At 47.2% G+C, this 22,644-nt stretch overlaps 1 protein-coding gene across 5 annotated transcripts in view; it reads left to right on the plus strand.

The window, feature by feature from the left end:
• Nucleotides 1–22,080, plus strand: part of LOC140429070 (FYN-binding protein 1-like) — a 556,929-nt gene extending 534,849 nt beyond the window's left edge. For all 5 annotated transcript variants that reach the window (XM_072515618.1, XM_072515617.1, XM_072515621.1 and 2 more), the window contains 4 exons: nt 786–948; nt 8,298–8,331; nt 10,915–10,958; nt 21,465–22,080. In XM_072515618.1, coding sequence (XP_072371719.1) covers nt 786–948; nt 8,298–8,331; nt 10,915–10,958; nt 21,465–21,487 — 264 coding nt within the window. In that variant the 3' untranslated portion in view covers nt 21,488–22,080. The remainder of the gene's footprint in view (nt 1–785; nt 949–8,297; nt 8,332–10,914; nt 10,959–21,464) is intronic.
• Nucleotides 22,081–22,644: the final 564 nt, after the last annotated feature.

The raw sequence follows: 22,644 nt of genomic DNA on the forward strand, positions 1-22,644 counted from the left end.
GCTTCAGAGAATACCACGAGTAGACCCCAGAAATATTTGAAAAATAATGGCCGGATTCACCGTTTTGGAGGCGAGGTGCCGATGCCGGCGCGTAGGAACTGTGGCGTTTTACAACTCAAAAATCGGCGTCAAACCCTCACCGATCCTACGACCGGCGAGGGGCTAGCAGCCGCGCCGGGTAAAACCCCCCCCGGCTCCCACGACAAAAACGGCTGGAGAATTGCCGGGTCCGTGTCCGCGCTTGCGCAGGGCGACGACCTTCAGCGGTCGCACTGTACAGCATGGCGCCGGCCAGGCGCGGACCCGACCTGCCAAATACTGCCCCCCCCCCCCCCCCGGCCGCCCCCCTGGCCACCCCCACCAGTCCCCCCCACCCCTCGTGGAAGCTTCCAGCCAACTGTGGCGGTGCTGGACTGGGAGCGTCATTCTCCGCCGGCGGGAGTCTCCGTTCTGCCGGCGCCCGGGGGTTTCCCGACGGCGTGGGGCTGCCCCACAATGGGAAACCCCATTGACCGGCCGGTGTTACGGAGACTCCCGCCGGCCGGTCGGCGCAGAAATGTGGCGGGGCGGGTAGGAGAATTTCGCCCTGGGTTCCCGACCTCTGAGACCACAAGTGAACCGCGCCGTCGGGAACTCGGCACATCGGAGGCGGTGAATCCCGCCCAGTGTTTCCTTCACGTAGCCAATATAATTGAAATTATATTATTTATTTACTTGGTGACTTCACATTTGAGTTCTATTTTAAGAATGTCACGATTTTACTAAGTTTGTTTTCCCCACCGCAGTACGATGGAGAAATACGGGTTCTGGGAACTGTTGAGGTTATCCAGAACTTAACTGCTAAGAAGTGGGCGAGCCGAGACCTGCCAGTGAAGGCGGGCGAGGTGTTAGACATTATCCAGCACACCGACGATACAAAACTGCTGTGTCGCAATGAAGATGGAAAATGTACGTCTTTTTTTAATTGAACAGTATCTTAAAGCTTTAATGAGAGACTGCTACAGATTTGTTATCCCTCAATTTCCTTCTTTTCTCTCCTGGGGGAGGTTTATCGTGGATCCCCCAGGGTCAGTGTTGGCACCTTTGCTCTTCCTGATATAAATTAATGACCATTTCAAAATGATACAATACTTGGAAGTATTGTGAATCACGAGGAGGACAGCTTAGAACTCCAAAAGGGTACAAATAAATAGGTGGAATGGGTGGACAAGTGACAGATGAAACTTAATGCAGAAAAGTGTCAAGTGATTCATTTGGCAAGGACGATGCAATATAAAAGAAAGGGAACAATCCTAAAGGGGGCAGAAAGAGAAGGACATACCCGGTTGTGTATGTGCGTAAATCGTTGAAGGTGGGAGGCCAAGTTGAGATCCTGTTAATAAAGCCTATAGCATCTTGGGCTTTATCAATAAGGGCACAGAGAACAAAAGCAATGAGATTATGTTGAACCTGTATAAAACACTTCAGTTTCAGAATGATTGAAGAAGTTAGACTGTTCTCATGGAGAAGACAAGGTTGAGAGGAGATTTGACAGAGGTATTCATATTCATGAGGAATATGGACAGAATAGACAGGGAGGAACTGTTCCCACAGGGGCTGGTTTAGCACAGTGGGCTAAATAGCTGGCTTGCAATGCCAGCAGCACGGGTTCAATTCCCGTACCGGCCTCCCCGAACAGGCGCCGGAATGTGGCGACTAGGGGCTTTTCACAGTAACTTCATTGAAGCCTACTCGTGACAATAAACGATTATTATTATTAGTGAAAGGATCAAGAACCAGGGGACACAGATTTAATCGGCTGAAGAAACAATCAGGACACGAGGGAAACATTTTTCACAAAACGAATGGTTAGGATCTGGAATGCAGTGCTTGAGAATGTGGTGGAGGTAGGGTCAATTGAGGTTTTCAACCTTGAATTGGATAATTATCTGAAAAGTAAATATGTGCTGGGCGACAGGAAAAAGGCAGGGGTGCGGCACTAGGTGATTCAGAGACCCAACCGAGACTCAACAGGCCAGTCTGTGCTGTAACCACGGTTTGTGGCACCACAGCTGGTTCTGCTGCAGAGGGGAGGGGTGATAAGTGTGACAGTGCAATAGTCATAGGGGATTCAATTGTAAGGGGAATAGACAGGCGTTTCTGTGGCCGCAAACGAGACTCCAGGATGGTATGTTGCCTCCCTGGTGCTAGGGTCAAGGATGTCTCGGAGCGGGTACAGGACATTCTGGAGGGGGAGGGTGAACAGCCAGTGGTCGTGGTGCACATCGGTATAAGCGACATAGGTTAAAAAAAGGGATGAGGTACTGAAAGCAGAATATAGGGAGTTAGGAAGAAAGTTCAGAAGTCCAACCTCAAAGGAAGTGATCTCAGGATTACTACCGGTGCCACATGCTAGTCAGAGTAGAAATGGGAGATTGTATTGGATGGTTGAAGAGATGGTGTGAGGGGGAGGGTTTCAGATTCCTGGGGTATTGAGACCGGTTCTGGTAAGGTGGGACCTGTACATACTGGATAGGTTACACCCGGGCAACACTGGTTAGGTTACACCCGGACTGATGTCCTGGAAGGGGGCACTTGCTGGAGCGGTTGGGGAGGGTTTAAACAAATATGGCAGGGGGATGGGAACCAATGTAAGGATTCAGTACAGGGAGAATCAAGAAAAAGAGAAAAAGGAGAATAAGAAAAGTGATAGGCAGAGAAACCAAGGGCCTGTATCAGATAATGATACTGTAAAAATTAGTAGGGATGGGACAAGGTACATTAAAAGGACTCGCCTTAAGGTTCTGTACCTGAACACGCGGAGCATTCAAAATAAAATGGATGAATTAGTTGCGCAGATAGCTGCAAAGGGATATGATACAGTTGGGACGACAGAGACATGGCTCCAAGGTGACCAAGGATGGGAACTAAATATTGAGGGCTATTCAGTTTTTAGGAAGGACAGACAGAAAGGAAAAGGTGGAGTGGAGTTGCATTGTTGATTAAAGAAAATATTGATACAATATTGAGGAAAGATATTAGCACAGACGATGTGGAATCTGTCTGGGTGGAGTTAAGAAACATCAAGGGGCAAAAAATATTTTTTTGTACACACCATCAAACTGCAGTGGTAATGTCGGGAATAGCATCAGACAGGAAATCAGAGATGTGTGTGACAAAGGAACATCTGTGATTATGGGTGACTTTAATCTGCATATAGATTGGGTAAATCAAATTAGTCAATAGTACAATAAAGGAGGAATTTCTGGGGTGGTACGGGATGTTTACTGGACCAGTATGTTCCCAACAAGGGAACAGGCCATCATGGACTGGGTGTTGCACAATGAGAAAGGATTAGTTGGCAGTCTAGTTGTGAGAGAACCCTTGGGGATGAGTGACCATAATAAGGTAGAATTCTTCATCAAGGTAGATCGTGAGGTTGTTGATTCTGAGACCAGGGCCCTGAACCTCAATAAAGGTAACTGTGATGATATGAGGCATGAGCTGGCTATGGTGGACTGGGAAACATTACTGAAAGGAAGGACAGCGGACAGGCAATGGAATGAATAGGTGAACTCCAAAAGTTGTTTATTCCCATTTGACGCAAGAGTAAAAAGGGAACTGTCGCCAAACCATGGCTTACAAGGGAAATTAGAGATAGCATTAGATTCAAAGATTAGCTAGAAAAAGCAATAGACCTGAAGATTGGGAACAGTTTAAAATTCAACAAAGGCAGACCAAGGGATTGATTAAGAAGGGGAAAATATAATTTGAAAGTAAACTAGCGGGGAACATAAAAACTGACTGTAAAGGTTTCAACAGATATGTAAATAGAAAAAGATTAATAAAAACTAATGTAGGCCCCTTACCGTCAGAAACAGAGGAATTACTAACAGGGCACAAAGAAATGGCTGAAGAACTAAATTCATACTTCACAAGGGAAGACATGAATAATGTACGGGAAGTTCTGAGGAACTGAAGGAAATTAGTATTAGTAAAAAAATTGTCAAAGATCATCTGGACTCGAAACGTTGGCTCTTTTCTCTCCCTACAGATGCTGCCAGACCTGCTGAGATTTTCCAGCATTTTCCCTTTGGTTTCAGATTCCAGCATCCGCAGTAATGTGCTTTTATCTAGATTCAGAAAGAATGTTCCCGATGGTGGGGGAGTCCAGAACTAGGGGTCACAGTTTGAAGATAAGGGGTAAACCTTTTAGGACTGAGGTGAGGAGAAATTTCTTCACCCAGAGAGCGGTGAGTCTGTGGAATTCACTACCACAGAAAGTAGTTGAGGCCAAAACGTTTTGTAATTTCAAGAAGGAATTAGATACAGCTCTTGAGTCAACCACATTGCTGTGGGTCTGGAGTCACATGTAGGCCAGACCGGGTAAGGACGGCAGATTTCCTTCCCTAAAGGACGAGTGAATTAATGCTTAATGCTAATATTAATTACTATTACATAGGGCAGCACGGTAGCATTGTGGATAGCACAATTGCTTCACAGCTCCAGGGTCCCAGGTTCGATTCCGGCTTGGGTCACTGTCTGTGCGGAGTCTGGACATCCTCCCCGTGTGTGCGTGGGTTTCCTCCGGGTGCTCCGGTTTCCTCCCACAGTCCAAAGATGTGCAGGTTAGGTGGATTGGCCATGATAGATTGCCCTTAGTGTCCAAAATTGCCCTTAATGTTGGGTGGGGTTACTGGGTTATGGGGATAAGGTGGAGGTGTGGGTTTGGGTAGGGTGCTCTTTCCAAGAGCCGGCGCAGACTCGATGGGCCGAATGGCCTCCTTCTGCACTGTAAATTCTATGATAGTCTATGAACCTATGATAGAAGGCAGTGGCGTAGTGGTACTGTCACTGGACCAGTAATCCAGAGACCCAAGGGTATTCTCTGGGGACCCGAGTTTGAATCCCATGGCAGTTGGTGAAATTAGAATTCAATAAATATCTGGAATTAAAAATCTAACAACTGTCGTTAAAGCCCACCTGGTTCACGTATATCCTAGTCTGGCCTCCATGTGACTCCAGACCCCCAGCAATGTGGTTGGCTCTTAAATGCAGTCTGAAATGGCCGAGTGAGCTATTGCATCCAAGAGCAATTAGGGATGGGCAATAAATGCTGGCCCAGCCCAGCGATGCCCACATCCCATGTGAACAGCATCCTTCACCTGATGGATCACAAAAGAAAGATTGAAAACAGGTAGCGGCAGCTTTGAAAATCTACTTTTAACTGTCTTCTTTAACCGAAGGCCAATTCCTCAGATTCTATTCACCCGTGTATGGCAGAGTAGAACCCCTGCCCACCTTTTTCCCCTCCACCCCTGAGGCCAGACATCCCGCTCCCCTTTCTATGGGGGTGCTAGTTTGATGGACTGGGTGGAATGTTACAAGGGCACATCAGCAATGGACTCCCTGACTCTGCTTCACGGGGGCAGATCAGCTGGAGTGGAGGACCTCTGCTGGGTCTCAAGTCCCACCCCAGGCAGTAGTGAGGAAGGCGCTGGACGAACTGTACACAGTAATAAACAACTACGAAACAGAACACCCGGAGGCCTTGTTCATCATGGCCGGAGACTTCAACAAGGCCAACCTCAAGAGTGTCCTGCCAATATTCCACCAGCACATCTCCTGTCCCACCAGGGGCGACAACACTCTTGACCACTGCTACTCAAAAATCAAGGGCGCCTACCGTTCCATCCCCCGACCGCACTTTGGGAAATCAGACCATAAGACGGTGCTCCTTCTCCCGGCATACAAGCAGAAACTCAAGCGGGACAATCCAGCTAAGAAGGTTGTGCAGTGCTGGTCCGAGGAGACAGAAGAGCTCTTACGTGACTGCTTAGGGACAGTGGACTGGTCCATATTTAAGAACTCAGCGACCAACTTAAATGAGTATGCCACCACCGTCACAGACTTCATCAGCAAATGTGTGGATGACTGCGTGCCAAAGAAAGCAGTACGTACGTTCCCCAACCGGAAACCATGGCTCAATCGCGAGATTGACTCCCTACTGAAGGACAGATCTGAGGCGTTCAAGGCAGACGACCCTGACCTATACAAGAAATCCAGGTACGACCTCCGCAAAGCCATCCGGAATGCCAAGAGAGAATATTAAACCAAGCTAGAGTCACAGACAGACTCTCGGCGATTGTGGCAAGGACTAAACAACATAATGGGCTACAAAGCGAAGCCAAACAGTATCTCTGGCAGCAGCGCACCCCTCCCCGATGAACTCAATGCATTCTATGCTCGGTTCGAGCAGGTAACCAACAATCCGCTGGCGAATGCCCCACCAGCCCATAATTCACCCAAACCCACCATCACAGCTTCCGAAGTCAGATTGGCCTTCCTGAAAGTGAACCCTCGGAAGGCGATGGGCCCAGACGGGATCCCTGGTCGTGCACTCAGAGCCTGCGCGGACCAGCTGGCAGAGGTATTCACGGATATCTTTAACCTGTCCCTACTCCACTCCGAGGTCCCCACCTGCTTCAAGAAGACCACCATCATACCGGTACCAAAGAAGAACCAGGCAACGTGCCTCAATGACTACCGACCAGTGGCCCTGACTTCAGTCGTAATGAAGTGCTTCGAGAGGTTGATCATGAAGCGCATCACCTCCATACTTCCAGAATGCCTTGATCCACTGCAATTCGCATACCGCTGCAACCGGTCCACATCAGACACCATTTCCCTGGCCCTACACTCATCCCTAGAGCATCTCGAAAACAAGGACTCCTATTTATTGACTACAGCTCCGCCTTCAACACCATAATCCCAGCCAAGCTCATATCAAAGCTCCAAAACCTAGGACTTGGCTCCCCACTCTGCAACTGGATCCTCGATTTTCTGACCAACAGACCACAATCAGTAAGAATGAACAACAACATCTCCTCCACAATAGTCCTCAACACCGGCGCCCCGCAAGGCTGCGTACTTAGCCCCCTACTTTACTCCCTGTACAGACACGACTGCATGGCAAAACTTGGTTCCAACTCCATCTACAAGTTTGCTGACGATACGACCATAGTGGGCGGGATCTCGAATAACGATGAGTCCGAATACAGGAGGGAGATAGAGAACCTAGTGGAGTGGTGTAGCGACAACAATCTCTCCCTTAATGCCAGCAAAACTAAAGAGCTGGTAATTGACTTCAGGAAGCAAAGTACTGTACACACCCCTGTCAGCATCAACGGGGCCGAGGCGGAGATGGTTAGCAGTTTCAAATTCCTAGGGGTGCACATCTCCAAAAATCTGTCCTGGTTCACCCACGTCGACGCTACCACTAAGAAAGCACAACAGCGCCTATACTTCCTCAGGAAACTAAGAAAATTTGGCATGTCCACATTGACTCTTACCAACTTTTACAGATGCACCATAGAAAGCATCCTATAAGGCTGCATCACAGCCTGGTATGGCAACTGCTCGGCCCAGGGCCACAAGAAACTTCAGAGAGTCGTGAACACCGCCCAGTCCATCACACGAACCTGCCTCCCATCCATTGACTCCATCTACACCTCCCGCTGCCTGGGGAAAGCGGGCAGCATAATCAAAGACCCCTCCCACCCGGCTTACTCACTCTTCCAACTTCTTCCATCGGGCAGGAGATACAGAAGTCTGAGAACACGCACGAACAGACTCAAAAACAGCTTCTTCCCCGCTGTTACCAGACTCCTAAATGACCCTCTTATGGACTGACCTCATTAACACTACACCCTGTATGCTTCATCCGATGCCAGTGCTTATGTAGTTACATTGTATATGTTGTGTTGCCCTATTATGTATTTTCTTTTATTCCCTTTTCTTCCCATGTCTTTAATGATCTGTTGAGCTGCTCGCAGAAAAATACTTTTCACTGTACCTCGGTACACGTGACAATAAACAAATCCAATCCAATCCAACCATCCATCCAAGTTAGTACCCAATGAAGAAAGTTTAAAAGGAGGTTTATGAACCTGCCTGTTTTGGCCTCTTCTGACCCTGGCTCTTTATTTGCCCCGTCGGACTGGAAAGTGGCAATTTCTTCCCGGCTCAGGCCAGTTAAAGTAGTGGACCGGGTTCCCATGGCACCAAACCAATTCTGCATTTTTGAAGGACCCAGCCTGTGGATGTCCCACCTCTTCAGACGAGCGGGGAAGCAGGAAGCCTAATTGGCTGTAACTGTTCACTTCCCCCAGGTCGGCCCTGCTCGATCTGTTTTGGATGCTGGAATATTTAAATATTTTCAACATTTTCCAGCGTGGTGTAATGACAGCATTTATTAATCCTGTTTATCATATATGATTACTAATTTGATGCATTTTCTTCTTTTCAAAACAAAACAGTTGGATATGTTCAAAAAGTCAACTTAGCATTGGGGTGAGTATGTCACACAATCTACCGGTGCTGCTATCCCACCAGATTTTTCTGTTGGATTTTCCAAAGACATGGAAGCATGTCTGAACTGTTGTGATGTAGGAAACAAGAGAGCCAAAATGTGCACAGTAAGATCCCGCAACCAGCAAGGCAATAATGACCCGGATAACATATTTATGGTGATGTTGGTTGAGGGAGACATATCACCATTAAAGCTCATTTCCCACAGCTGAAATTAAACATGACCTTGACGGCTGTTCCGAAACTCTCAAATATAAGAGCAAAAATAATCTCAACACTTAAGGGAGAAAGTACAATGTAGATAAGTATTAGTGGAGTTATATTGAATGAGGACATTCTGTGCGGAGTCTGCACGTTCTCTCCCCGTGTCTGCGTGGGTTTCCTCTTGGTGCTCCGGTTTCCTCCCACAGTCCAAGGATGTGCGGGTTAGGTGGACTGGGCAGGGCAGAGGGAAGTTTGGGGACAAACACATTGGCTGGAACTTTCCAGCCATTCACGCTGGCGGGAACTTCCAGTCCCTCCGACGGCGCACCCCCCGTCATGGGTTCCCCATTGACAGCGGTGGAACCAGAACATCCCACCACCAGCCAATGGCAGACCACCTCCCATGGTAGGTTGAGCAGAAAATCCCACCCATTGACGTGAGGCTGGAGTCAAATATAGGACACATCAGGTAAGGGCGGCAGATTTCTTTCCTGAACAACATTCATAATCAGGTTCGATTTTTAGGACAATCCAGTCGTTTCATTAATAATTTCAAAATTATTAATAGCTTTTAATTGGCAAAATTTAAAACCGTATTCAAATTCTCAACCTGCCATGTTGGGAGTTGAACTCTTTTCCCTGGATTGTTAATCCAGCCTTCTGTACAATTAAAACCCGGCCCTTAACAAACAGAATAGGCACAATCAGTTAATTCATGTACCGCTACCACTTACAAAACCATTACACTCATACTTGGCTCGTCATTCAAAGCCAAATGGTCATTACTTGAAAGAAACACGAGCCAAAAATAATCCAGCCACCAATTAAACAGCTATCGTTATTTAATAGTGCAGCAGCCAATATGTTACGCGAATGTACAAAACTGATGGACAGGGGGAAGACACAGTGGGTTTATTCAGCCTGTCCCATATGGTCATTTTGCAACTTAGCATCATGCCCTTCAAAGCTGCCTGCCCACCAGCAGCCATTAGGAGAGACAGATAAAGCCCCTTCGGCCATTTGAGGAAAAAATGAATTCTGCAAAGTTTCTTTTGCACCCCCCCCCCCCCCCCCCCCCCCCCCCCCCCCGAATGCGATCAAAAAAAAAGAGTTCCAAGACACCACAGTTACCATGAGACACATCATTCTACAACACACCTACCCTTGACAACAAGAGGCGGCACGGCAGCACAGTGGTTAGCACTACTGCCTCTCAGCACCAGGGACCTGGGTCCGATTCCGGCCTCGGGTGATTCTGTGTGGAGCTTGCGAGGATTTCCTCCGGTTTCCTCCCATTGTCCAAAGGGGTGCAGGTTAGGTGGATTGAAAATTAAATTAAATGAAAATTGCTTATTGCCACAAGTAGGCTTCAAATTAAGTTACTGTGAAAAGCCCCTAGTCGCCACATTCCGGCGCCTGTTCGGGGAGGCTGGTACGGGAATTCATAGAATTTACAGTGCAGAAGGAGGCCATTTGGCCCATCAAGTCTGCACCAGCTCTTGGAAAGAGCACCCTACCCAAGGTCAACACCTCCACCCTATCCCCATAACCCAGTAACCCCACCCAACACTAAGGGCAATTTTGGACATGAAGGGCAATTTATCATGGCCCATCCACCTAACCTGCACATCTTTGGACTGTGGGAGGAAACCGGAGCACCCAGAGGAAACCCACGCACACACGGGGAGGATGTGCAGACTCCGCACAGACAGTGACCCAAGCCGGAATCGAACCTGGGACCCTGGAGCTGTGAACCAATTGTGCTATCCACAATGCTACCGTGCTGCCTAATTGTACCGTGCTGCTGGCCTGCCTTGGTCTGCTTTCAAAGCCAGCGATTTAGCCCTGTGCTAAAACAGCCCCTATATTGGCCATGGTAAACAATGCTCCTGAGTGTCCAAAGGTGTACAGGTTAGGTGAGGATACGAGGGTAGGACTGGGGGGGTGGGCCTAGGTAGGTGGCCCTCTCAGAGGGTTGGTGCAGACTCAATGGGCCGAATGGCTTCCTTGTAAAGAGAATTTTTAAAAAGAATCAGTCATGTCCAGGCACTCGGCCAGAGAAAATGTTGGACAATACTCATCCACTTCCTCTGGACTCGAATACGAAGAAATGATTTGCTCTACTTCTCAGAATGACCAGAAAAAGGACTGATTATTTTGCAAAGTTATTGTGAGAATGGAATGGCCAAACTATTAACATTTGCACCACAGGAAGTCAATTATTGTTCAGAGTTGAGCTGAATAAAATTGAAGCATATAAACCATGACAGCTGAGTCAGAAAGGGACAAAAAGGAACCTTACTGACGTTAAGTGTTTTAACAGAAAGCATTAAGATTAAATTCTTATTATTTTCTTTTTAGAAATGAAGAAGGGGATGGCGAGATCTATGATGATGTTGATACAGGTACGTGAGCAGTCAAATGTTTTCTTTGGCGAAGACCGGAGAGTGGGTGACATAGAGCGCATTTATGCACCAAGAAAGATGCATTAAGTTCTGCATGATCTGTCAGCGAAAGCACGGTGGCACAGTGGTTAGCACTGCTGCTTCACAGCGCCAGGGTCCCAGGTTCGATTCCCTGCTGGGTCGCTGTCTGTGCGGAGTCTGCACATTCTCCCCGTGTCTGCGTGGGTTTCTTCCGGGTGCTCCGGTTTCCTCCCACAAGTCCCAAAAGTCGTGCTTGTTAGGTGAATTGGACATTCTGAATTCTCCCTCTGTGTACCCGAACAGGCGACAACTAGGGGCTTTTCACAGTAACTTCATTGCAGTGTTAATGTAAGCCTGCTTGTGACAATAAAAGATTACAACCTTTGCTGGTGTTACAAAAACAGAAAATACCGGACAATCTCAGGAGGAGATAGAAGGGAGCTAGCATTTCGAGTCTGGAAGACTCCTTGTCAAAAGCTGGCAGGTTAAAGGAACAGAATAGAAGCAACAACTGCAAATTTCCCAAAATGTTTGTCTATTCCACTGAATGAGACAGCAAGGGAAATCTGGCACGGAGACGCATAAAATACTTGATATTTTCAATGCCTTTCAGGTGGTCGAACCACTGTTACCAGCACCTCCTGCTTTCAATTATTCTTTTAGCCTGTAAAAATATCTGTAGTTTTGCAAGTCTGTTCTCACTGTGCAGGATCGTGCTGGGTGCGAAGGCCTCAAATCTCAAGCCCCTCTCTCCACCTAACGAGACTCCGTATCAGGAGTGGAACGGTGTAACATTATTCCTCGACCATTTATCCCAGAGTATGCATGTGTTCAATTTTAAAATGTGGGAGGAAGAAGAAACACACGTTAAAGAGGTTACAGTGAAAAGGAAGATCTTCAAATGACATTGTGTGGTATTAGTAAATGAATGATTGCATTCTCATGGAATTTCTCAGACCTTGCCATTAATAGAATCATTAACAACAGTGGACTGGAAGATAAATCATTAAAATGCTTGCACAAAATGGCAAAGGATGCAGCAGATCAGCAATGAAGGATATTGGAATGTTCAAAGGATAACCTACAGGATAAATGTGTCATTGAGAGTGATTTAGATCCGGGAAGGCAGCAACTCTACAGATCAGGAGATTACAGAGGGAAAAGCTTAGAGAAGGGAATCGATAAATTTCAACAAAAGCCATCAATAACGAAAGGTAGGTAACCTAGGCCAAGAGGAGAGAGCTGAATCAACAAGGGTGAACATAATAAGGACTCTTAAAAACATACAAACTAGGTGCAGGAATGGGCCATTTGGCCAATCCTTGGGGATCAAAAGTCTATTTCGCTCAGCCTTGAATAACTCACTGACTGGCCATCCACCGCCCTCCAAAGGTTCACAGCCCGAAATGAGGACATTCTTCATCTTGGCCTTAAAAGATTGCCCCCTAGCCCAAGGCAAAGACTCTCTGTGGTAGTCACCACTGTTGTATTGTATATACCGCATACGAGGGGTATTACGGTAAGGCCCCTGTACTACAGGTACGGGGGTAGATCCCTGCCTGCTGGCTCCGCCCAGTTGGCGGAGTATAAATGTGTGGGCTCTCCAAGCTGCAGCCATTTTGGCAGCAGCTGCGGGAGGCTACACATCTCTGCGTAATAAAGCCTCGATTACACTCTACTCTCGTCTCGTCGTAGTTGATATTGCATCACTCTCCAGCCAAGGAAACCAACCGCTCAGCATCTACCTTATTAAGCCTTGCCAGAATTTTATACTCCAATAAGTCTGTTCAACTCTCACATCATAGTTCTCACCCCAGGAGTTAATTGAGTGAACATTTGCTGCACTGCCCCTGAGATACTGCCCGTGTTCACCACGAGCACAAACAACAACACCGGCGCAAAGTCCTGCGCAAGTCGCCAACCTCATTTCCATGTATTTTAATTGATTGACATATCATTAGAAGGGCTTCCCAGCCACATGAACCTCTTCACTCAATATTCATACCTCACTGGCGTGACGTCATGTCAATGAAGTGTACAACAGCTGTGTAAGAATAGGAATCAGTCAGTGGGAACCCACCGGGGTGCCAAGGTGAGTATACCCCCTGGGAGGAGAGGGATATTGGGGGTTTAGGTAGGGGAAGGGTTGGTGCCTGTGAGGGGGGGGGGGGGGGGACAATGCTTGTAATTTGGGGAACGTTGCCTATCAGGGGGGACGGGATAGCTGTGAAGGGGTGGGTGATGGCAGTGAGGGGGGAGAATGTCCGCAATACTGCCACAGTGCTGGGTAGGAGAGGGGGGAGAGAGCCCTGATACTTGTGTGTCGTGAGGGAAGAGGGGGTGGAAAAAAAGCCTGGGATTATACCCACTGTTACTATGGGAAGCGAGGGAGGATCTTTGCGTCCTCACTCTCCACTGGAGTAGTAACGGATGATTGGAGGGAGGCGAATGTTGTTCTCCTGTTCAAGAAAGGGATTAGGGAAATTGCTGGGAATTACAGACCAGTCAGCCGTACGTCTGTGGTCAGCAAAATACTGGAAAGGATTCTGAGAGATAGGATTTATGATTATTTAGAAAAACATAGTTTGATTAAAGATAGTCAGCATGGCTTTGTGAAGGGCAGGTCATGCCTCACAAGCCTCATTGAATTCTTTGAGGATGATTCATTTTGGAAGGTCGCATTTGAGTGCTGATTACAGGGTTAAAGACTGGATTTTGCAGAGGAACAGACGGATCTTGGGGTCCACGTACATAGATCCCTCAAAGTTGCCACCCAGGTTGATAGGGCTGTTAAGAAGGTGTATGGTGTGTTGGCTTTCATTAACAGGGGGATTGAGTTTAAGAGCCGCGAGGTTTTGCTGCAGCTTTATAAAACCCTGGTTAGACCACACTTGGAATATTGTGTCCAGTTCTGGTCGCCTCATTATAGGAAGGATGTGGATGCTTTGGAGAGGGTACAGAGGACATTAACCAGGATGCTGCCTGGACTGGAGGGCATGGAGGGGCTGGTTTAGCATACTGGGCTAAATCGCTGGCTTTTAAAGCAGACCAAGGCAAGCCAGCAGCACGGTTCAATTCCCGTACCAGCCTCCCCGGACAGGCGCCGGAATGTGGTGACTAGGGGCTTTTCACAGTAACTTCATTTGAAGCCTACTTGTGACAATAAGCGATTTTCATTTTTCGTTTCATTTCATGTCGTATGACGAAAGGTTGAGGCGGCTAGGGCTTTTCTCACTGGAGCGAAGAAGGAAGAGAGGTGATTTGATAGAGGTGTACAAGGTGATGAGAGGCATGGATAGAGTGGATCGCCAGAGACTTTTCCCCAGGGTGGAAATGGCTGTCACGAGGGGACATAATTTTAAGGTGATTGGAGGAAGGTATAGGGGAGATGTCAGGGTTCTTTACACAGAGAGTGGTGGGTGTGTGGAATCACTGCCAGCAGAGGTGGTGGAGTCAGAGTCATTAGGGACATTTAAGCGTCTCTTGGACAGGCACATGGACAGCAGTAAATTGATGGGGTGTAGGTTAGGTTCCCGTACCAGCCACCCCGAACAGGCGCCGGAATGTGGCGACTAGGGGCTTTTCACAGTAACTTCATTTGAAGCCGATTTGTGACAATAAGCTATTTTTTAATTTATTTTTTATTTTTCTTAGATTAGGAGAAATGGCCGGCACAACATCGAGGGCTGATGGTCCAGTACTGTTCTATGTTCTATACCTTGTGTGGGTGTGGGGGTGAGGGAAAGAGAGCCCCTATACCTCGGTGGGGGTGGCTTCCCCCGTGCTTTAGGCAGGGGAGGGTCCTCCATTCCGTGTGGGGGGTGGGGAATTTAAACCCAGTCCTGAATAGGACGCCGTTTAAAGGTGACGTGCCAACCTTTGTGGAACCAGCCTGTTCATATTTGTTATTTAGAATGTTATCAACGATAATGACTGACCATAAGGCAAAAGGAATCGGAAAGATCTGCCAGAACCCAGCTCGCCCATACCTCCTTCTATTTGTGCTGTTCAGCAATCCAAAACTTTACCCTGCAAAGAAAAGAGACTCTGGAGACATACAAACCGGTTTCCAGCCTCCCCGAACAGGCGCCGAATGTCGCGAAAAGGGGCTTTTCACAGTAACTTCATTTGAAGCCTACTTGTGACAATCAGCGATTTTCATTTCATTTCATTCTGGGGAGATACAAACCGGTTTCCAGTCAGAGTCATACACTCTACAACATTTTGGTAAAATCCGGTCATAGAATAGTTATCGCTGTGAAGGTCGTCATCTGACCCATCACCTCGGTGCCAGCTCTCTGAAAGAGCAACGTAGGTCATTCCAAACCTCACCCTTTCCCTGTCACCCTGCAAATCTTTTCTCTTCAGATAATTGTCCAATACCCAAGGGGCAGCACGGTAGCCTTGTCGATAGCACAATTGCTTCACAGCTTCAGGGTCCCAGGTTCGATTCCGACTTGGGTCACTGTCTGTGCGGAGTCTGCACATCCTCCCCGTGTGTGCGTGGGTTTCCTCCGAGTGCTCCGGTTTCTTCCCACAGTCCAAAGATGTGCAGGTTAGGTGGATTGGCCATGATAAATTGCCCTTAGTGTCCAAAATTGCCCTTAGTGTTGGGTGGGGTTACTGGGTTATGGGGATAGGGTGGCGGTGTTGACCTTGGGTAGGGTGCTCTTTCCAAGAGCCGGTGCAGACTCGATGGGCTGAATGGCCTCCTTCTGCACTGTAAATTCTATGATTAAAAAAAACCCTTATCAAAGCCACAATTGAATCTGTCTCCACCACACTCTCAGACAGAACATTCTGGATCCTAACCACTCGCTGTATGAATCTGTCTCTCTCACTCTCAGACAGAACATTCTGGGTCATAACCACGCGCTGTGTGAATCTGTCTCTCTCACTCTCAGACAGAACATTCCGGATCCTAACCACTCGCTGTGTGAATCTGTCTCTCTCACTCTCAGACAGAACATTCCGGATCCTAACCACTCGCTGTGTGAATCTGTCTCTCTCACTCTCAGACAGAACATTCCGGATCCTAACCACTCGCTGTGTGAATCTGTCTCTCTCACTCTCAGACAGAACATTCCGGGTCCTAACCACTCGCTGTGTGAATCTGTCTCTCTCACTCTCAGACAGAACATTCTGGATCCTAACCACTCGCTGTGTGAATCTGTCTCTCTCACTCTCAGACAGAACATTCCGGATCCTAACCACTCGCTGTGTGAATCTGTCTCTCTCACTCTCAGACAGAACATTCCGGATCCTAACCACTCGCTGTGTGATTCTGCCTCTCTCTCTCTCTCAGACAGAACATTCCAGATCCTAACCACTCGCTGTGTGTATCTGTCTCTCTCACTCTCAGACAGAACATTCCGGATCCTAACCACTCGCTGTGTGAATCTTTCTCCACCACACTCACAGACAGTACATTCCAGATCCTAACCACTCGCTGTGTGTATCTGTCTCTCTCACTCTCAGACAGAACATTCCAGATCCTAACCACTCGCTGTGTGAATCTGTCTCCACCACACTCTCAGACAGAACATTCCGGATCCTAACCACTCGCTGTGTGTATCTGTCTCTCTCACTCTCGGACAGAACATTCCAGATCCGAACCGCTCGCTGCGTAAAACATTTTTCCTGATGTTCCTCTTGGTTCTTTTGCCATTCACCTTAAATCATTGTCGTCTGGTCTTGACCTGACCACAAATGGGAATACCTCCTCCTTAGTCACTCTATCCAGAACCCTATGAATTTCTCGATCAAATTGCCTCTGAACGGTTTATTCTCCGTGGTGAACAGGCCCAGCCTCTCCAATCTATCCACAAAGCTGCTCATCTCTGGAACGTTTCTCATAAATATTTTCTGCAGCGTTTCCAGTGCTTACACATCCTTCCTAAAGTGTGGCACTACCACATTCCACTTGAGGCTAAACCTATAAGGTTTTATAAAGGTTCACCAGAACGTCCTTGCTTTTATGCTCTATCCCTTTTTCTCAAGCCTATGATCGTTATGGGCAGCAGGGTGGTGCAGTGGTTAGCACTGCTGCCTCACGGCGCCGAGGTCCCAGGTTCAATCCCGGCCCCGGGTCACTGTCCATGTGGAGTTTGCACATTCTCCCCATGTCTGCGTGGGTCTCACCCCAACATCCCAAAAGATGTACAGGGTGGGTGGATTGGCCACACTAAATTGCCCCTTAATTGGAAAAAAAATAATTGGATACTCTACATTTATTATAAAAAAATAAAACCCATGGTCGTTTTGCCTTACTAATCACTTTCTCAACAGAAGGACGTGGAGGCTTTGGAGAGAGTGCAAAAAACGTTTACCAGGGTGTTGCCTGGTATGGAGGGTATTAACAATGAGGAGAGATTGAATAAACTGGGATTGTTCTCCCTAGAGGGACGGAGGATGAGGGGCGACCTGATAGAAGTTTATAAAATTATTAGGTGTATAGAACAGTTGGAGGCTTTTTCCCAGGGCGGTAATGACAATTACAAGGGGGCACAAGTTCAAGGTGAGGGGGGAAAGGTTCAGTGGAGATGTGCGGGGCAAGTTTTTTATACAGAGGGTGGTGGTGGCCTGGAATGCACGGCCCAGTGAGGTGTTTGAGGCAGATACATTAGCGACCTTTAAGACTTATATGGATAAACACATGGACAGACAGGGTATAGAAGAATACAGGTGGCTGGTCTAGATAGGACTTTTTCAATAGTGATCGGCGCAGGCTTGGAGGGCCGGAGGGCCTGTTCCTGTGCTGTATTGTTTTTTGTTCTTTATGTCCTGCCACCTTCTGCAATTTGTACAAATATAACTCTGGGTCCTTCTGCTCCTCCACCTCAGCCCAATTGTACTCTTTATTTTAAATCGCCTTTCCACATTCTTCCTACCAACATGTATCGCTTCTCTGACTTAAATTACACCGACCACGTGTCCACCCATTCCGCCAACCATTGCCTGTCCTCCTGACATTTATCACTCCTCTTCCGGCAGTTCACAATGCTTCCAGCTTTTGTGTCATCTGCAAATTATCAAATTTTGCTCTCGGTCTATTGGTGCAGAACTAAAAGCACAGGTCCTAACCCCAGCTCCCGGGGAGCCTCCTGTCCAGGAAACAACCTGTCGCTACTGTTTTCTGATTCCTATCAGCCATCAATTGTCACTTTTATTCCGTGAGATTTAACTTTACTGACAAGCCTGCTATGTAGCATTTTATCAAAAGCCTTTAGGGGGTTCATGTACACAACATAATTGCTCTGTTCTCATCGGTCCTCTCTCTTGCCTCGACAGAAACAAAATCAAGTTAATTAAGGGGCTGGTTCAGCACAGTGGGCTAAACAGCTGGCTTGCAATGTAGAACAGTGCCAGCAGCGCGGGTTCAATTCCCGTACCGGCCTCCCCGAACAGGTGCCGGAATGTGGCGACTAGGGGCTTTTCACAGTCACTTCGTTGAAACCTACTTGTGACAATAAGCGATTATTATTATTATTATTAAATACGATTTGTCCTCAATAAATCTGTGCTGGCTTTCCTTAATTAATCCAAATGTATCCAATTTATTTGTTAATTTTGCCCCAGATTATAATTTTTACAAGTTTCCCCACCAAGGTTCAACTGATTGGCCTGTAGTTGGTGTGATTATTCTCCCGTCCTTTTTACGCAAAGCTTTAATATTAGCCTAGATACTGACTTAGCAGGAATACATTTCAGACTTAGATAAATAAAGATTCACCAGCTACTCACCAATCATCTGCTTCCTCTGTGGTGCTGTCACCTTATTTTCCAGGGAGTTAACTTAAATGCTTCACTTAAATCTTATCGGGCAGAATTTACCCGGCCCAGGGGTGGTAGAGGTAGAGGTGGGGGCAGTGGAAAAGTAGTGGAGAACCAGGTCAGAACAGCTTCCCAACGCTTTCCAACCATCCGAGATGTCTCCCTGAGGTGAACAGAAATACAGATGGGCTGTGCGCTGTTGCTGCAGGCCTCTGCTGCCATTTTGCCAATGGCCCTTCAACTGAGGCAGCCTCCCAGCATCGAGCTGGGGACCTATCACAGCAGGAAGTCCAATCGCCCACCGGGACGCACCAGCAGCGCAGGCCGCACCCACAACCCATACGCTGCTGCCAAGAGGCCTCCTTCCAATTGGAGGAGGATGTCTGCTTGGCCTCTCTAAAAATTTAAATTATTTTGATCTGTCACAGCCACCATGAGGAGGTCTGGCGGTCTTCGTTCGACCTCAGCAGCATCGACCTCTCTTGGTGGGGGCTGCTGGGGTTCAAGATCAAAGTCAACAGCGGTGTGTCTACGAGGAGAGGTTGGATGGGGTGGGGTTATTTTCTTTGGAACCAAGGCGGCTGAGGGGTGGCTTAATTGAGTTGTACAAAATTATGAGGGGAAGAGAGAGGGTGGACAGGATAAAATTGTTTCCCTTGGTGGAGAGTTCTAGAACCAGGGGACACAGATTCAGGATAAGTGGCAGAAGGTGTCTGGAATTTGCTGCCCAAGTTGGTGGTGGAGGCAGAGACACTAAACTCTTTTAAAAAGTACCTGATCTGCATCTTAAGTGCTCTAAGCAGGAAGGTGGGATTAGAAAGGGCATCTGGGTGTCCTAGGGCTGGCATGGACAAGATGGGCCGAATGGCTTCCTTCTGTGCTGTAGCTTTTATATGGTTATATGAGGAGACATCTACCATCCTTAATTATGGAAATTATTTTTGCTTAATAACCTTATTAAAACCCCGCAAAACATTGAATGCCAATATCATTTTTTGAAAGCTTTGAAAGCAGACCAAGGCAGGCCAGCAGCACGGTTCAATTCCCGTACCAGCCTCCCCGAAAAGGCGCCGAATGTCGCGAAAAGGGGCTTTTCACAGTAACTTCATTTGAAGCCGACTTGTGACAATAAGCGATTTTCATTTCATTTCATTCTGGGGAGATACAAACCGGTTTCCAGTCAGAGTCATACACTCTACCACATTTTGGTAAAATCCTGTCATAGAATAGTTATCGCTGTGAAGGTCGTCATCTGGCCCATCATCTCGGTGCCAGCTCTCTGAAAGAGCAACGTAGCTCATTCCAAACCTCACCCTTTCCCTGTCACTCTGCAAATCTTTTCTCTTCAGATAATTGTCTAATACCCTTATCAAAGCCACAATTGAATCTGTCTCCACCACACTCTCAGACAGTGCATTCCAGATCCTAACCACTCGCTGTGTGAATCTGTCTCTCTCACTCTCAGACAGAACATTCCGGATCCTAACCAATCGCTGTGTGAATCTGTCTCTCTCACTCTCAGACAGAACATTCCGGATCCTAACCACTCGCTGTGTGAATCTGTCTCTCTCACTCTCAGACAGAACATTCCGGATCCTAACCACTCGCTGTGTGAATCTGTCTCTCTCACTCTCAGACAGAACATTCCGGATCCTAACCACTCGCTGTGTGAATCTGTCTCTCTCACTCTCAGACAGAACATTCCGGATCCTAACCACTCGCTGTGTGAATCTGTCTCTCTCACTCTCAGACAGAACATTCCGGATCCTAATCACTCGCTGTGTGAATCTCTCTCACTCTCAGACAGAACATTCCGGTTCCTAACCACTCGCTGTGTAAATCTGTCTCTCTCACTCTCAGACAGAACATTCCGGATCCTAACCACTCGCTGTGTGAATCTGTCTCTCTCGCTCTCAGACAGAACATTCTGGATCCTAACCACTCGCTGTGTGAATCTGTCTCCACCACACTCTCAGACAGAACATTCCGGATCCTAACCACTCGCTGTGTGAATCTGTCTCTCACTCTCAGACAGAACATTCCGGATCCTAACCACTCGCCGTGTGAATCTGTCTCCACCACACTCTCAGACAGAACATTCCGGATCCTAACCACTCGCTGTGTGAATCTGCCTCTCTCACTCTCAGACAGAACATTCCGGATCCTAACCACTCGCTGTGTGAATCTGTCTCCACCACACTCTCAGACAGAACAATATCAAGTGGGCAAGTGGATAGCACTGTGGCTTCACAGCGCCAGGGTCCCAGGTTCGATTCCCCACTAGGTCACTGTCTGTGCGGAGTCTGCACGTTCTCCACTTGTCTGCGTGGGTTTCCTCCAGGTGCTCCGGTTTTCTCCCACGGTCCAAAGACGTGCAGGTTAGGTGGACTGGCCATGCTAAATTGCCCTTAGTGACCAAAACGGTTAGGAGGGGTTATTGGGTTACGGGGATAGGGTGGAGGTGAGGGTTTAAGTGGGTCGGTGCAGACTCGATGGGCTGATTGGCCTCCTTCTGCACTGTATGTTCTAAAATTAAAATCATATTGTCTCTAAAGCCTCTTTGTTCTACTGAAAATTGCCTTAATTTCTCTAGTCTTTTGTCATAATTAACAGCTATCATCCTTGCCACTGGAGATATTCAGCATTTTATTTTATTTCAAATTTGGAGAATCTGTCATTCTCATTTGCCTCCATGTCATTTTTGTTATTTAGAATGTATCTACGATAATGACTGACCGGAACGCAAAGGAATCGGAAAGAGCTGCCAGAGCCCAGCTCACCCACACCTCTGTCTATTTGTGCTGTTTAACAATCCAGAACTTAACTCTGCAAAGAAAAGAGACCTACAGATTCTTCAGCTATCGACACCTTGCTTCTCAAAGACTAACTGCAAGCTGATCCCACTGTCTCCACAGGGCATGTCCAGAAAAACAAAAGATGACATAAATTGCATTATGCAACATGATTGATATTCGAACAGTTTTTTTTCTCAACTATTGTGAACCATGGATTTCCTTTGGGAATAAGAATTATTTATATAAATGTGAGCGTTTGAACTAATCCAATAATGTTTAAGGATTTTGGACATAGAACAATTTTTTTTTCTTCCTGAGAACAATGTTTTGTACACATGATTTAGCGGGCTACATTACTACTGTTTAATTATTCCTCAGTGCAAATATAAGCAGTGATACACAACCTACTTTCGTAGGCATTGAGTTAAATTTCTTCTCGTTTCCTTCTTTCTCCATTTGTGAATAGTCACTTGGTTATGGGCAGCAATTAACCTGTTTTCTGCGTGATTAAAGAACGATTGACGATCTTGTAATTCTTTGGAAGTATTGCCCGATACACAGCACTGTCACAAACTGTTTTTACAAGTATTTTAATGGGTGACCATGAGACCATAAGACGTAGGAGCAGAAATAGGCCACTCAGCCCATCGAGTCTTCTCCGCCCTTCAATGAGATCATGGTTGATCTGATATGGTCCTCAACTCCACTTTCCCGCCTTATCCCCATAACCCTCGATTCCCTCACTGATTAATAATCTGTCCATCGCAGCCTTGAACATACTTAACGACCCGGCCTCGACAGCTCTCTGCGGTAAAGAATTCCACAGATTCACTCCCCTCTGAGAGAAGAAATTCCTCCTCATCTCTGTCTGAAATGGGCGACCCCCTTACTCTGAGATTGTGCCCTCTGGGCCTCGACTCTCCCACAAGGGAAACAACCTCTCAGCATCGACCCTGTCAAACCCCCTGAGAATCCGATATGTCTCAGTAAGGTCGCCTCTCATTCTTCTAAACTCCAGTGAGCACAGACCCAACCTACTCAACCTCCTCAATAGGAAAATCCCTCCATACTCGGGATCAACCGAGTGAACCTTCTCT

Source organism: Scyliorhinus torazame, chromosome 9 (assembly GCF_047496885.1).
Source record: "Scyliorhinus torazame isolate Kashiwa2021f chromosome 9, sScyTor2.1, whole genome shotgun sequence".
Taxonomy (NCBI): domain Eukaryota; kingdom Metazoa; phylum Chordata; class Chondrichthyes; order Carcharhiniformes; family Scyliorhinidae; genus Scyliorhinus; species Scyliorhinus torazame.